The following is a 13,907-nucleotide window of genomic DNA, read 5'->3' on the forward strand; positions in this document are numbered from 1 at the left end:
AAACCTTAAGAGTGATAATAATGCAGAGGAAAAATGTACTGTATAGCATAATACCGAACACGATAAAGGGAGTAACACAAAGACAGCGATCTGGTCTAGGGATAGCAATCCTGGTCCGAGTATATCCAGAGAAATGCTCTCAAAGGTCAAACAGAAATGAAATGGAATAGGCAACAGAAAGGAAATAATATCGTAATAGTAAATAAAATATAAGTAGAATACACGACGAACCTCGAAATGAACCGGAATCCGTCATGTTGTATAACGGCGGAACGAATTTCAATTTATTGAAGAAGAGTTCAGTTCGCAGCCGGCATAGGAATTGGAGGCGGTACTCTCACTCTCTTTCCCAACTTCTCTAGCTCACCGACAATCCCCATTCCAGAGAGTGTCCATTTCTCACTAACGAATTCTTCGGTGACCTTTTCTCTCAGGATGCCGCTGAGCGCAAAGTATTCAAGCAAGCCCTTCGAATCTTTCTTACCTAGACCAGTGAGCCTTTGCGTCGTCAGATCTTTTGCATCATCTAGTAAGGCGAGGACTCGTGAGTCAGGGCGGCGGTATGGATCAGCGGTAGGGAATTCCGGCGAGTCTGCTGGGATGCCAGAGGTGCGAGCAGCGAGTTGTTTGAGCAAGATGTCGAATGTGTAGATATTTGGTGTATTTGAGGTAGATGTAGAGTAGAGGAGGAGCCCGCCGTTGGGGAGCGTTGGAGAGGAGCGATCTGACGATAGCAGGGAAAGGAAATGGTTGACCAGTGCGAGGTCGTGAGCGTGGATAACCTCATATTCGGCAGTGCGGTATTTGGAATTCGCCATCCAGTGCGCAAGGCCATCGACTGTGACCAGGATTGGTGGGCGGGAAGCGAAAGGCTTTAGGCCCTCAGCATCGGCAGTGGCTTTGGTTGCGGTTAATTCGGACCACAGAGCTTGGAATACCGACCAGGCGTGGGCAGTATCATCTATTCCCAGCTTGGCTAATTGTTCAAGGTTCATCTCGGGGCGAAATGGCGCCTTCAAATTCGGGTGGTCTTGTGAAATATGAAGTTTGGCAAGCACAGGCCCATTGGCAGTAACCATGCGCTGCAGCAGTGCAGCCACTGCATCCTTCTGCACATATTGTCCTGGTTCTGTGGTGGAGGGAGCGTAGGCAGTATGTGCGATCGTGAGGTCCTGGGCTATTAAAACGAAAAGAAAGCGGCATAACGGTTAGTAAAATGGGCGCATTAGTAGAAAAGATAATTCATCGAAGTCTTACCTTCAGGAATAGTGACAGTGACCCAGTTGTTCAACATAGCCAAGGTCATGGCTTGCGTCAAATGGACACTCTTCCCGGTCCCCTTGTCGCCAGTAATGATTCTCTTTACAGTTTTCCCTTTCATTTCGCTCTCGCCGTTCCCAATGCCACCGATTAACCTCCCCAGCTCGAGCGTCTCCTCTCTAACGAGAGTACCAGGTCTTCTAAACAGGCTCCAGCCCTGGGTGGTCTTGAAGGCGCGAGCGCCTCTCAATCGGTCCACTAGCGCCATAGGTAGTCCAACAATACGGCCGCGCAATTCGGCATTCGTCATATTCTCAATAGATAGCTCTTGCATATCTGGGACCTCGAGGGCGTTGGTGTTGCTTAGCACGATGCGTTGTCTCGCTGCTCTGCGTTCACCCACGGCCGGCGGGCGAGGCTTCTCACGCTTCGTTTTTTTGTTAATTCGAGCGGACCGGGATTCACGGAACTTGGGGCCTTCTGAGCGACCTGAACCTGGCTTCTTTTTCATGGGCAATGCAAGCGCGGGAGCAGTGGTGTGGAAGGGAGCGATTCGGAGGACGGAGGGCGGCTGCAACAGACGGGGAGCTGATAGGCGAAGCTTCGAAAAGCAGCCCCAGCAAAAGGAGGAGGAGGCCATTGTGGTACGAAGCTACTTCGTCGTGGTCAATGGCCTACCAAAGCGATTGTTGGATGGATTGCCGCAGCGTGTGTATAGCCGTGATGTGATGCTGCTGAAGTTTGGGGGTGAAAAAGAGGCTCTTGGCCGGAAAAGATTCTAGAGAACCAAAAGCGGAAATGCCTGTCGCTGGTTTTGAGTGGAACATTTGGTGACTAAAAGCAGCAAGACAACTTCAGCTTAGTCATGGCTGGATCTGACTTCATTTTTATTTTTCATTGGGATCAGGTAAAATAAATTTATAAACTGAAGCGTTTGATCAATTTGATCAACGAATTACAAACACATTTTCAACAATCCTGGCAATCGCAGACATGGGTGAATCTACTTCAGCTTCCACCGCTGCTTCAACAGCTCAAGCAAAACCAAAACCAGAAAGACTGTATGTTCACCCTTAAAACTCCAATGTTGCGCATGCTCGTATCCCTCCAACCTTCACCTAAGCTCCAAGTTCAGAACGAAGCAAAGAAAGAAAGCATTTTACCAAATTCCCCTCCCTCCCCTTCTCTCTTCTCATCTACTTTGACCGCGCAGTTCAATCTCCAAGTTAACGAATATACTAATACTCCATCCAGCCCCATAACTGTCGAAAAACCCACCCCCTACACCTTCGACTTAGGCCACCTCCTCGCCCTAGACCCAAACCCCCTTACCCTCCCAAACAACACATCTCTAAACGCCGCCCTAGCCAGCACAGCGCGTGACGGTGCCCAATCCCTCCTCAACCAACTCCTAACAACCTGCCCTATAACCGCCACACCGCGCGACGGCATCCTCCTCTCCCTGCCCCCGCGAAACACCCTCCTCCCCCGCTTCAAACCACTCCCGGCCCCCAAGCAGCCGACGAAATGGGAGCTCTTCGCGCGCAAGAAGGGGATCGGCAAATATAACAAGAAGCTCGGTTCGGGCGGCGGGAGTGCGGAGGCGGAGCGTAGGAAGAAGTTAGTCTACGACGAGGCGAGCGGCGAGTGGGTGCCGCGGTGGGGGTATAAGGGGAAGAACAAGAGCGGGGAGAACGACTGGCTTGTGGAGGTTGATGAGAAGATGTGGAAGAAGGAGGAAGGGTTGAGTAGCGAGGGGAAGGGGATTAGAGGGCAGGGGAGGCGGGAGAGGGTTGAGCGGATACGGAGGAATGAGAGGCGGATGAGAGCTAATGAGCGAAGAGCGGGGCGTACGCAGGGGTGATAGATCCGAATCCAGTGTGTGCGGTGACGGGCCATGCTGTTGTGGCATTCCATTTGTTTATTGGCGAATTGAAGGAATAAATAAAATGGAATGGGGCGGGGCGGAGCGGGGTTGGCTGGGAACTCTGATGTCTTTTATTTTTTTATTTTTTTTAATTTTTTAAAAGGTCGCTTGGCGTTTTTGTTTGGTTTTATGCCGGGTGTCTCTCTGTATACATATCTCTCTACCATGTTTCTTCTTTTCTCTCATCGCCGTGTGCATTTGAGGGCAAATCATTATATGCTCCTCGGTGAACTAAATATATACAGGGAGCTAAGATATCGTCGTCCGAACGTCCTAGTGAATTTTTTTGTAAAGGGGAAGCTTTGCTAGACGGAGTTGTCCGTCTGAACTGAGCAGAATAAAGTATACTCTATTGAAAGGAGCTTACCAGAACCTAATTACATAGATAGCTATTTAACTTCATGGATGCCAATTTCCCCTTTTACTTTCAGTTCAGCAAATGTTAACATAAATCAGAATGCATGCCTAACAACAAGATATTTATACAGTTACATCTGCAAACCCAAGTAAAACATTTCATAAACACCGGTGCCAAAGTTGATGAGCTAAGGCAAATATATAGAGTGAGAAATGAATAAGAAAAAGCCATCAGGTAGGAAAAAGTAAGGAAGGGAAAAGAGAAGAATGAAATATAAAAGGCTTAAACAGAAGGGGGAATGGGATTAAAAAAAGGAATGGAAAAAGGGAGGGAAAAAATGCTACATGATGACGTGTAATGTAATGCCAAAGCCAGGACCTGTAAAAAGGGAGTCAAGAAGGGCCAGAACGGGCGAACCGGTTCAAAAGAAGGGCAGGGCAGCCAGGGAACACTCAGAAAGCCGACAAAGAAACCTATATGTAGGCGTAGAAAGCAAGGGCAGTAGAATCGAATGAGAGACGGCAATGAAGGATGATTCGCACAAGGCCGACAGACTGAAAATCGACAAACTAAAAGTATCAGGGGAATAAAAAACCTCACTTTAAGCGCCAGAGCATGCTTCAGGAGAGCCCGGAGAACAACAAAGGAACAGACAGAAAGAAGCAAAACAAGATTAGAATGCAAACTGTAAGTGCAACTCCCAAGAATAGAATAAAAGATAGCTCTGAGATGTTGCTTGCAAGTTGGAAACCAAGATAGAAAAATAGAAGAAAAGAAAAAGAGAATCACAACCAAACAAACTCGCTCAGAGTGAGTGCATTACAGCGAGGTAGAATTAAAAAATAAAATAAAATAAAATAAAATAAAAACTCCTGTGCAAAGACTAGCAGAAATTTTGAATGTAGATGTAAAAATGCATTTGTATGATGATTTTACACACAGCATTCTGAAGAAACTGCAACATCATGCCTCCTCTTGAGTATTGTGTTTGAGGAAAGGTATGGGTGCAGTTGGTGATAGAAAATGTGACATTCCCACAAGGCCTTCAATTCAACTCCATTTCTTCTTCTAGAAATCCAGTTGGCTTCTGTCCTGGGGATTCAATATTCCAGGGAGTGATTCTCGTCCAAAAACAACAACTATCCATCTCATTTGATCAAAAACAGATTCGCATTTTCATACGTCCGGTTTGCTCTAATATACTACTTTATCTCTATATCCCTTTAGAAAGAAGTGGCTCTAAATCTTCATAGGCGACAGTGGTGGCCCAAGCTCAGGTAGCTGAGATGCAGAACGTGAATGCGAGCTGTTAATACTTGGTGGTGCTTGTTTTCGTCCGCGTCTCGGGCTCGTTGAGCGGTTGGATGTCTGCGTCCTGCTGCCAATGGGGGCCGCGTTGGTATTGTTGTTGTTGTTGTTGTTGTTGTTGTTGTTCGTGTTGCTGGTGCTGGTGCTGGTGCTGGTGCTGGTGCTGGTGCTGTTGTTATTGCTGTTGGCTGTGGTGGTTGTAGTGGTTGTATTTGGAGCCTGGCTACTGCTACCTGACGACGAAACGGCTCTGTCATCAACAACCGTCTCCTTTGCGTTCGTACCCTCCTGGGCTTCAGTAAGAGCCTTCCTTTCCACCTCGAGTTCGATTGCCAGATACTCCTTCTCCGTCCAGCAGCCCTGCCAGCAATTCTTCCAGTCGCAGACGAGGAACTGGAAACAGAAGCCGTCGATTTTCATACATGGCTGGAAGCAGATGCAGAGGTTGCGATAGTCCATTTTGTTCTTGTCGACGTAGGAGTGCAGGAGGCTTAGGTGGCAGGTTATGGCGAAGAGGAGGTAGTAGTTGAAGGGAGGAAGTTTGGATAACTCGTCCTTGAGCATTTGCGGGGCGGTTGTAGCACCCGCGCACTTTTCTGCGATCATAGCCTGCGTTGCTTTGGGAAAGATTTCATCAGGTAGCTCGCGGAGCCATGCCTTGAACATCGATCCAATCGTGTTGATATCGTATAGGTCCGGTTCGTCAAATAGATTAATGTCGTATTCTTCAAAGTAAAAACGAAACCAGTTAGTACAAAATGATCAGATGCCTTAGAATAAAGGAAGCAAAACATACCTGTATCAAACCTCCTCTGCCAATGCTTAACATCCTTTCCACTTCCTGGGACTCGATAAAGGCCCTCCTCCTCACACCCCTTAAAATTTAAATAACTGGCAAACTATGTTAGTGAAGGACATCGACCAAAGGGCTATCTGACGAAGAAAAGTAACATACTCGATACATCTCCACGGCAGAGCCGGCATCCAATACTCAGTTTTATCTTTCGATGCTTCTAACCGTTTCGAAATCCGCGTCCGCCGAGTTTGCTCCACCAGCGGAAGATTAATGACTCGGCAGGTATACGTGTCATCTACAGGGAACTCCCGTTCATTGCTACTCCCACTCCTAGTGATTTTACCGAAAAATCCCTTCCCGGCTTTGCCCAGACGGTCAGCCGCGCCGCTGGATGTTTGCTTTAGATTGTTGAATAGCGACGCGCCGGAGACCTGGCTCAGCGACGAAGAGGATGTCAGTGAGCCTCCGTGTCCTAGATGTCGCTGGGATTTGGAAGGGGAGTGATCAGCTGCTGGGCGGTCGGCTGATCGGTTTCTGACGGAGGAACCCATCACCTCCTTGAACATTTTGTCTGGTTGTAATGGGGCGGTTTTCAATGGCGGTTGGGTATTATTGCTGCTTCTGCTGATTTCCTCTAGACGTAGTAAACCGTAAGATGGTCGTCGCGAAGGTGGATGGTTTTTACCAGTGGCATAGGAATCGTCCATTCTAATGGATCGTGACCGAGTTAGAATGTTGGCGAAACGAGGTTTGCTTTTTTTGAACGCTAAATTGTAATCAGTTACGCTTTCCTTGCGTAGAGATTGATCGTCATTCCGGTTGCCTAAAATATACCTCATAGTCAGCTTTCATGCACTTTTTCGCCTCTTTATCACTTTGCTTTTGCACATAAAGCAGCAAAGAAAGAAAAAGAGAGGGGGAGAAACAAAGAAAGGCGGAATATTTCCCCACCATTTGTTCTTTCAGCACGACCGGAGGAAGTTGGTGGATCCACAGAGGAACCATTCCGTCCCCGACTAGATATATTCACTGCCCTATCCTTCGAACTACCTCGACTTGGTGGGGGTTTGCCATCAGCCGTCTGTTTATCGGGACCATCCGACGATTGAAGCCTGTGGCTTGACTTGGATGCCTTGAGGTTGGAGAAGAACGAACGCGACGGGTCTCGTCCATGCTTAGTGGATTCTTTGGGAGAAGGTGGATATTGCGGGATTGCGGTTATACCTGGCGTTTGTGGCACTTCATTGTTCTCTTCAACAGCAGAAGCATTTGGTGATAGGGAGCCAGGCGAAGTTTTCCCCGTCAAAGGCCTCATTACAGACCCTCTGGAATATGGAGACGTAGGAGACCTGGGTGATGTGGGGCTTAGGGGGCTCAATGGCGAGCGGGGGTTCTGAGAGAGTTCATTGAAGTTGGACGATCCCAGCTCTAAATGGGGAGCTTGGGATGTCTTTTTTTTTGCCATTGTTACCAATGGAATATTGCTGTTTCGGGTAGGCTTTGTGAGGATGGGTAAGTGGGAGTCGGGAAAGAAGAACCTCTCAGCTTTCCCTTGAGGAAACCCGTAAGACGGTGGACAGTAAGAGAACGGGAGGCGGGAGTAAATCAGCACGGCCGGTACGATAGATGATGAAGACGGCCCGTCCTGTTGTGAACTTTGTGAGTTAGCCATGATTGCGGGCTAGGTTGCGAGAAGGCACTTCTGTCACCAAGCAAGACAACAATCCAAAAAACAAGAGGACCATAGCGATGTAGATATATACAAAGCTATCTTCTATATACATATACACACATATATATATATACGCAGGTCATAAAATAAAATTAGGGAAACATAAGTAAACGGATATTACTTACGTTTTAAGACCCTTTTTAATAAGACGTCACAGAACACGCTGTGATCTCCTATTTCGTCCCCACCAATGCCCTCAGATGGAGGGCACTGCAACGTGGAATACCCTGGATGAACCTGCGAGTGATTTCCTTCCCCCCCCCCAGCCGCGCTGCAGCGTCCAAAAGCCGGTTGCGAAGTGAAACGGTTGAATTTAATCCAAGCCACGCTGCGCAACCCTGGAAGAGGTCTTAGGGATATCCGTCTTAATTTTGTTGTTGATAAGGTTAATTGCAGGTAAGTAAACGCATTCGGGGCTTTCGAAAGGGAGTCGGATAAGAAAGATGGGAAGAAAAAGGGAATCGATGATGTTGCACGAGGCTGCTGGTTGTGCGACGAGTGTATTAGTTTTGCGATACAAAGCGAATTGGAAACCCAACAAAAACCTAAACGACGCACACCAGAATGGAGAACCGCAATGCAATAAAATAAAATAAAATACAGGGTTAGTCTAGGGCGAGGGCGCATCCTGCGGCAAATGGCGGGAGGGAAATATTATTATTATCGAGGCGAGCGGCCGCAGGAAGCAGAGACAAGTGAGATGAGGTTGGATGAGAGAGGAGAAGAGATTTGAGAGATGCAAAAGTAACTAAGTTGGACAGAGGCGAGTAGGGAACCAATCAATCAATCGAGCGATCAATCAATCGAGCGATCAATCAACCAACCAATCAAATCAAATTAAATCACAGGCAACGAACAAGATAGATAGATTATTGCTTAGATGCTTCATCCAGGTACAGGAGAGGAGCCAGGCAGGAAAGCTGCGTGTAGCCGTAAAAGTGATGCGCGACAACAATGAAAGGAAGGGCGGACACGGGCGTCGAAGGGAAATGGAAACCGAGGCAAGCAAGAAGCATACATACATACAGCAAACCGGTTCTGGGGCCGTTCTTATGCAGGTAAAAGGTAGGAGAGGATTAAATATCTAGCCCGTATGTGATCTTTATGCGTCTTGTGTTTTGTCTTTCTACGTCTGTCTATGAGCACAGAGGGAACGAGAGGAGAGTGCGAGAGCGAGAGAGAAAGAGTCGGACAAAAGGACGATGTTAAGAGGAGGTAGGTGGTCGAGGAGGGGATTGCTGTTGCGAGTTGGTAGTTGTAGGACTCTGGAGGCGGACAAAGGACAAGCAGAAGCAGGGCAGAGTGAGTTACTTGGAATGTTGGGTTACAACAAACGAGGTGGTCGGTCCACAAGGGTCAGTTCGTCTGTCCGTCAGTGAGTCGGATAAAGTGAGACAGTGGACGAGACGAGAGAGACGGAGAGACGGAGAGAAGGAGGAGGAAAGATGGGGGATTATTGGAAGAGAACAAAAAGGAGGAAGAAAAACCAAAAAAAAATAAAGAAAGAAAGAAAGACATGAAGAACAAAAGAAGGGTGGGAGGGATGGAAGGGAGGATGAAGGAGAAGAAGATGATGCTGCGCCGGTGCGGTGGAGAGGAGATATACGCAGTACAGTACGGAGTAGAGTAGACCAAGACCGCCAGCCCAGCCAAGCCTGATGGAATGGATTTGATGCGGATGTCGTGATGGTTGTGGCGGGTCAGTGGTCAGTGGGTTAGCGGTCATTAGTTATTAGTTAGTGGTCATTATTAGTTACTGCGTAGTTACTCCGTACTCCGTAGTTGGTCAGTGGTCAGTGGTCAGTACTAATGAGTAGTCGTCAAGTGGTCAGTGTCAGTGGGTTCATACCAACATACCTGCTGGCGGTGGAGTTAAGCGTCCGCCCACGTGTGGTTAACTGGCTCCCTTCCCTGGCGCTATAACAGAGACATCGCCTAGGCCCGATCCGGGCGGTACCTGGATTCCGAACCCTCTCCTCCTCCTAACGGCAAGGCAAGCACACTACGGAGTACGGAGTACACTTTTGCTATTAATAGCTAGCTTTACAGAGAGACATCATCCTACGTACGCTGCGCTACGTATCGTATATACCTTTGAAGTGTGGTTATCGATTCGAATTTAGCAAGTGTAAAGATAATGAAAGACAGCAAAATACTGGAGAAAACTGTCCGCTCTAACCATCTAATGTAGTTAGTTAGGGGCATAGTTAACTATCTCCCCTTGGGATGGATGGCCAGGGCTTCCAAGTTCCAGGGGGCTCCAGGGGCTCTCGCGCGCAGGGAATCTCGGACCTGCGTAAAGGCCACGCAACACACACACTCACTTCCTCTGCAACACCTACGAAGTAGTTACCGTCCGTAATATGGTGTCCTGTCTCCTCTTGCCTATCCAAACCATTTTGGATCCTGACTTCAAAGAGTTGTTGGTTCTTATTATTATTACCCCATCATCCCACGAAACCAGTGCAAGACAGGAGGAATAGAATATTTGATAATAAGGAATAATGATAATGATATCCTGACGCCGTTGCTGGTCGGTCGGGCGGAAGAACCCACTCACCCACCCCATCCCCCCATCCTGGGCCAGATAGTTAAATAACGGGCCATCCATTCGCTAAGTCGATGGTTACCACGGGGCTCGGTGCAGCACTTGTTTAGTAGGCGAATCGTCGGTCTCGTCCTATCCTATGCTTGACTCTCGAAAGTTGAAGAGACGCTGGGAATATCATCGCCAATCAATAACGAACGAACATTAAATGAGAATGAGTTTGGTGAGAAGAAAGATATCATTTCAAAGAAGCTTGGCTCGTTTGCTACTACCGAAGCATACTCGCTGCGTTAGCCAAGTCTCTGCAAATATTCCAATCAAGCTTCTTCAATTGAGTTGCGCCCCTTTCCTGGTTTCCTTTTCAAACTGTTAGCCTGTACATGTACATGTGCATGTACCTCATATCCTAATAGATGCGACCTAGGACAGGAAGTTTTCAGGTACCGGGATACACTATGTGGACCTTCCATCTAAAATCCTGCGTCAATTTTTATTTTTATTTTTATATTTATATTTATTTATATTTATATTTATTTTATTCGTTGAGTGATATAAAATAACTCAAACGGAACGCATTCAAGGGGAAGGAATATCCAGTAGCGCGGTTTGTATACGTGTCCCTACACCTCCCAACCTTACCTGTACCCGTAGATTTCTCCATCATTCAACAACAATGGGGATAGGGGAATCGCTGCCCTTGCTCGGCGGTTAAAACTCGACCTACTACAGCCGTTTTACCCCAGTAACTGCATCAACTGTCCTGTATGTACAGTACCACTTATGTACTGTACATACAGGTATATACTGCATCAAGGAAGAGAGGGGGGCCGCACTGCATGAGTCTGCGTGGTACCTCTGATGGCAGTGGTAACTCGCAAGAGGGGGGAAATTCGGGGTACTTCCGCACATGTCTCTGCATTGGTTATTCCGTTGAGGTGATGTTGTTTCGTTCAATGTCACCGCTCTTCTAGGTTTAGGTTACCGTTAAAACCTCTTCCCCCCCACCCGCGAGGTAAATACCTGGGAACACTGATCCTGGGTAAGGGGAAGGGAAATGCAAGAAAGAAGATATAAAAATAGCGCCCAAGCCTTTAAATCTAAATAATGAGTGGACTGATGAATAACTTCAATCCGTTAAATTATTGGCCAAGTCCTTAGGCTCGAACTCGAAAACCACTCGTTGAACCTCCATACGGGGAGTATACGTGCCCCTTACACCCATGGAAGGGATTTTCGGCTCCCTCTGTCCCGTCGTAGTCCGGTGCATTGACGAGTGTGTTTTCAATGGTTACATAGGTATCGTGTGTGGTTGTACTCCAAATGCATGAACTTACGCAACACTTCCCTGCTCAAAGTCATATAAGTGACGAAATCTCCCGCATGACGATCCGATATATTCACACCTGGTAGATGTTGCAAAGATGATTCAGATTTGGTCACAAGCAATCGGTAACTTCAAGCATCCCATTCTCCCTCTCCCCCAAAGCAGAGCGCGGTAAAAGCCATCCAATGAAAATCGGTGGGCCCTAATCCGGGGTGGCGCTCGTTGCCGCCCAAGATCCCAATTTCTAAGAAGTACTAGACAGACGTCATCGGGTATTTGGCGGGCGATTCGCCTGCCACATCCAACAGTTACTGGTAACGTACTGCAGTGTGTTTTTTCGATGCAGTACCCTTCATAAGTAGCACTGCTGCTGAAGAGTGCAGGGACTTATTTTTGACCAGGGGTACGGAAGGGAGAATATGCACAAAGACTACAGAAATGCAGGGCTTTCGCGCTGTTGTTGCCCCTCTTATATCCTATCCGATCCCATCCCATCCCATCTCATGGGGATAATGAGTGGTGAATTTTGTGCGTGGACATACGATACGACTTTCTGGTTCTGTAGCATATTTGTCTCATTAATCATCAATATCGTCATCATCATCATCGCGTCAAAATGATGATTGCCAAGTCCAAGGGCTCGGACCTTTGTTGTTCCGGAGAATCGGACCAGGGGGCTGAATTCATTTCCTCCATCAACCTCCCCCTAATGTATATGTACGCCTACTGACCCGTTTATAATTATGGACGTTATGAATTGTCGCATGCTCTGATAACCTACCCAGGTCCCCAGGCACGGAGTTAAAACAAAAAGAAAACCATAAGCAAGGAGCCTGGTCCACTGAATGGTAGTTACGCTCTCGCGAATCACACGCACGCGCCATTTGTTGAACTTAAAAATAACTTTCTCCATTCCATTCTGGAAGCACTTCTTCCTTTTTTTTTTCTCTTTTTTACTTCAGACTAACCTCAAGTTCCCCTGCCGCTTGACTTGTGTGTTTTTTAGGCCGCTTGTCCGTACCGATGTCTTTAGTTTCAGGCCCTGGGAGGGGTGGTGCGCCAGACTCCGCAGGCGGGGAGCTCTGTGTGCAGAAACATGTAGACTACATCAAACGCCTTGACACAGTGCGTACTGCCTTTTTAAGACTCTTTTATTTCCACATGCCGATACCAGAGTTGTTTTCGCAAGTTATTGTGTTGTTAACAATTAGCTCTTCACCAGCGGAAAGATGAATTGGAATACTGGCTTACAGAACACCTGCGTTTGAATGGAGTTTACTGGGGTCTGACCGCGCTCCATTTGCTTGGGCATCCCGAGACATTGCCCCGCGACGAGACTATTGCCTTCGTTCTAAGTTGCCAGCATGACAGTGGCGGCTTTGGTGCCGCCCCGGGCCATGACGCTCACATGCTATATACTGTTAGTGCGGTTCAGATCCTCGTGACGATTGATGCCGTCGATGAATTGGAGAAGCAGGGCCGGGGAGGGAAGGAGAAAGTGGGCTCATGTATGGCCATATATATCTTGGATGATTTGTGGACTTCTACGGGAACTGCGCCGGCTAATTCGTTTCCCCTTTCCTTTGTTTCCCCCCCTCTAGTTATTGCGAATCTTCAGGATCGTTCTACGGGAACGTTCAAGGGCGACGAATGGGGGGAGATAGACACACGTTTCCTCTACGGTGCGCTTAACGCCTTGTCCTTATTGGGTCTCCTTCACCTTGTCGATGTTCCCAAAGCCGTAGCCTATCTACAGTCATGTGCGAATTTTGATGGCGGGTTCGGAGTTCGTCCAGGGGCAGAGTCCCATGCGGGTCAGATATTTACTTGCGTTGGAGCCTTGGCGATTGCTGGCCGCCTTGACTTGGTCGATGTGGACCGATTGGGTGGTTGGCTAAGTGAGAGACAGCTGGATAACGGTGGGCTGAATGGTCGACCGGAGAAGCTAGAGGATGTCTGCTACAGCTGGTGGGTGGCAAGTAGTCTAGCTATGATTGGCAGGCTTCATTGGATTGATGGAGCCAAGCTGGCTGCCTTCATTCTCCGTTGCCAGGTAGGTTGAACTCATATCTATTTTTGCTGAAGACCCGCGCGAACTTGTCATTGAGAAAGAAAATATAGGACCCAGGTGAAGGTGGGATAGCAGATCGACCAGGAGATATGGTTGATGTGTTCCATACCGTTTTTGGGATCGCTGGCCTGAGCTTACTGAAATATCCTGGCCTCGAGGAGGTCGATCCGATCTAGTACGTTGTTCTCCCCCCCCTATCTTTCTTCTTCTTTTTTTTTTTTTTGGGAACACCATCTGATAGGTAAAAAAGTTGTATGCCCAAAGCAGTCACCAGCAGGGTGTTAGGGAAATAATATGTTCGTGGTATATGTAATGTGTCTAGTAGCTTCGAGTAGGCAATTCTTTTTTATCTAAGAGTCGCTGAGAGAAGCGCTGTATTATTTATTCCACGAGCCATTCCTTGTCCCAAACAAAAAAAGGAGCATAACAGCGACCTCCCGCAATCTAATAACCCATTACCTGATACACGATAGGCATTGGGATACAAGGCAGGAGAAAAACAAATATCTGCGTGGTTTTTTATCCGCTTCTTGTCACCTCGGATCGCACTCACGTCGAGGTTATAGGAACCAGAGAACATTAA

The 13,907-nt window shown here is 47.6% G+C and overlaps 4 protein-coding genes across 6 annotated transcripts; 2 read left to right on the top strand and 2 right to left on the bottom strand.

Moving 5' to 3' along the window:
• Positions 1 to 299: 299 nt before the first annotated feature.
• On the bottom strand, positions 300 to 1,900 carry BDCG_07017 (mitochondrial ribosomal protein DAP3; the record flags this gene model as incomplete). The annotated part of the gene is made up of 2 exons (XM_045422782.1): positions 300 to 1,177; positions 1,258 to 1,900. The coding sequence occupies 2 exons, from the start codon at positions 1,898 to 1,900 to the stop codon at positions 300 to 302; spliced, it is 1,521 nt and encodes a 506-aa protein (XP_045278351.1).
• Positions 1,901 to 2,175: 275 nt separating this feature from the next.
• Positions 2,176 to 3,751, top strand: BDCG_07018 (ribosome biogenesis protein). The gene is made up of 2 exons (XM_045422783.1): positions 2,176 to 2,321; positions 2,515 to 3,751. The coding sequence occupies exons 1-2, from the start codon at positions 2,254 to 2,256 to the stop codon at positions 3,122 to 3,124; spliced, it is 678 nt and encodes a 225-aa protein (XP_045278352.1). The 5' UTR covers positions 2,176 to 2,253; the 3' UTR covers positions 3,125 to 3,751.
• Positions 3,255 to 9,349, bottom strand: BDCG_07019 (rho GTPase activator; the record flags this gene model as incomplete). Of its 3 annotated transcripts, XM_045422784.1 has the most annotated exons (7): positions 9,239 to 9,349; positions 8,404 to 9,187; positions 7,507 to 7,864; positions 6,601 to 7,294; positions 5,809 to 6,472; positions 5,650 to 5,744; positions 3,255 to 5,578 (listed from the first exon to the last, which is right to left on the bottom strand). In XM_045422784.1, exons 4-7 carry the CDS (start codon positions 7,112 to 7,114, stop codon positions 4,785 to 4,787), a joined length of 2,067 nt encoding a protein of 688 aa, XP_045278353.1. In that variant the 5' UTR covers positions 7,115 to 7,294; positions 7,507 to 7,864; positions 8,404 to 9,187; positions 9,239 to 9,349. The 3 variants fall into 3 exon arrangements, with proteins under 3 accessions (XP_045278353.1, XP_045281926.1, XP_045281925.1); XM_045422786.1 differs by lacking the exon at positions 9,239 to 9,349 and having other exon boundaries at positions 4,785 to 5,578; positions 7,507 to 7,861; positions 8,408 to 9,203; XM_045422785.1 differs by lacking the exon at positions 9,239 to 9,349 and having other exon boundaries at positions 4,785 to 5,578; positions 7,507 to 7,861; positions 8,404 to 9,203.
• A 2,927-nt stretch (positions 9,350 to 12,276) lies between these two features.
• Positions 12,277 to 13,500, top strand: BDCG_07021 (geranylgeranyl transferase type-2 subunit beta; the record flags this gene model as incomplete). Its single annotated transcript, XM_045422787.1, has 4 exons — positions 12,277 to 12,378; positions 12,476 to 12,761; positions 12,855 to 13,306; positions 13,375 to 13,500. The coding sequence occupies 4 exons, from the start codon at positions 12,277 to 12,279 to the stop codon at positions 13,498 to 13,500; spliced, it is 966 nt and encodes a 321-aa protein (XP_045278354.1).
• Between the last annotated feature and the right edge of the window lie 407 nt (positions 13,501 to 13,907).

Source organism: Blastomyces dermatitidis (genome assembly GCF_000003525.1).
Source record: "Blastomyces dermatitidis ER-3 genomic scaffold supercont1.7, whole genome shotgun sequence".
Lineage (NCBI taxonomy): Eukaryota > Fungi > Ascomycota > Eurotiomycetes > Onygenales > Ajellomycetaceae > Blastomyces > Blastomyces dermatitidis.

Coding starts and splice junctions, on each gene's coding strand:
- BDCG_07018 (XM_045422783.1), top strand. CDS start 2,254: ATGGGTGAATCTACTTCAGCTTCCACCGCTGCTTCAACAGCTCAAGCA. Junction 2,322..2,514: donor AAACCAAAACCAGAAAGACT/GTATGTTCACCC, acceptor TACTCCATCCAG/CCCCATAACTGTCGAAAAAC.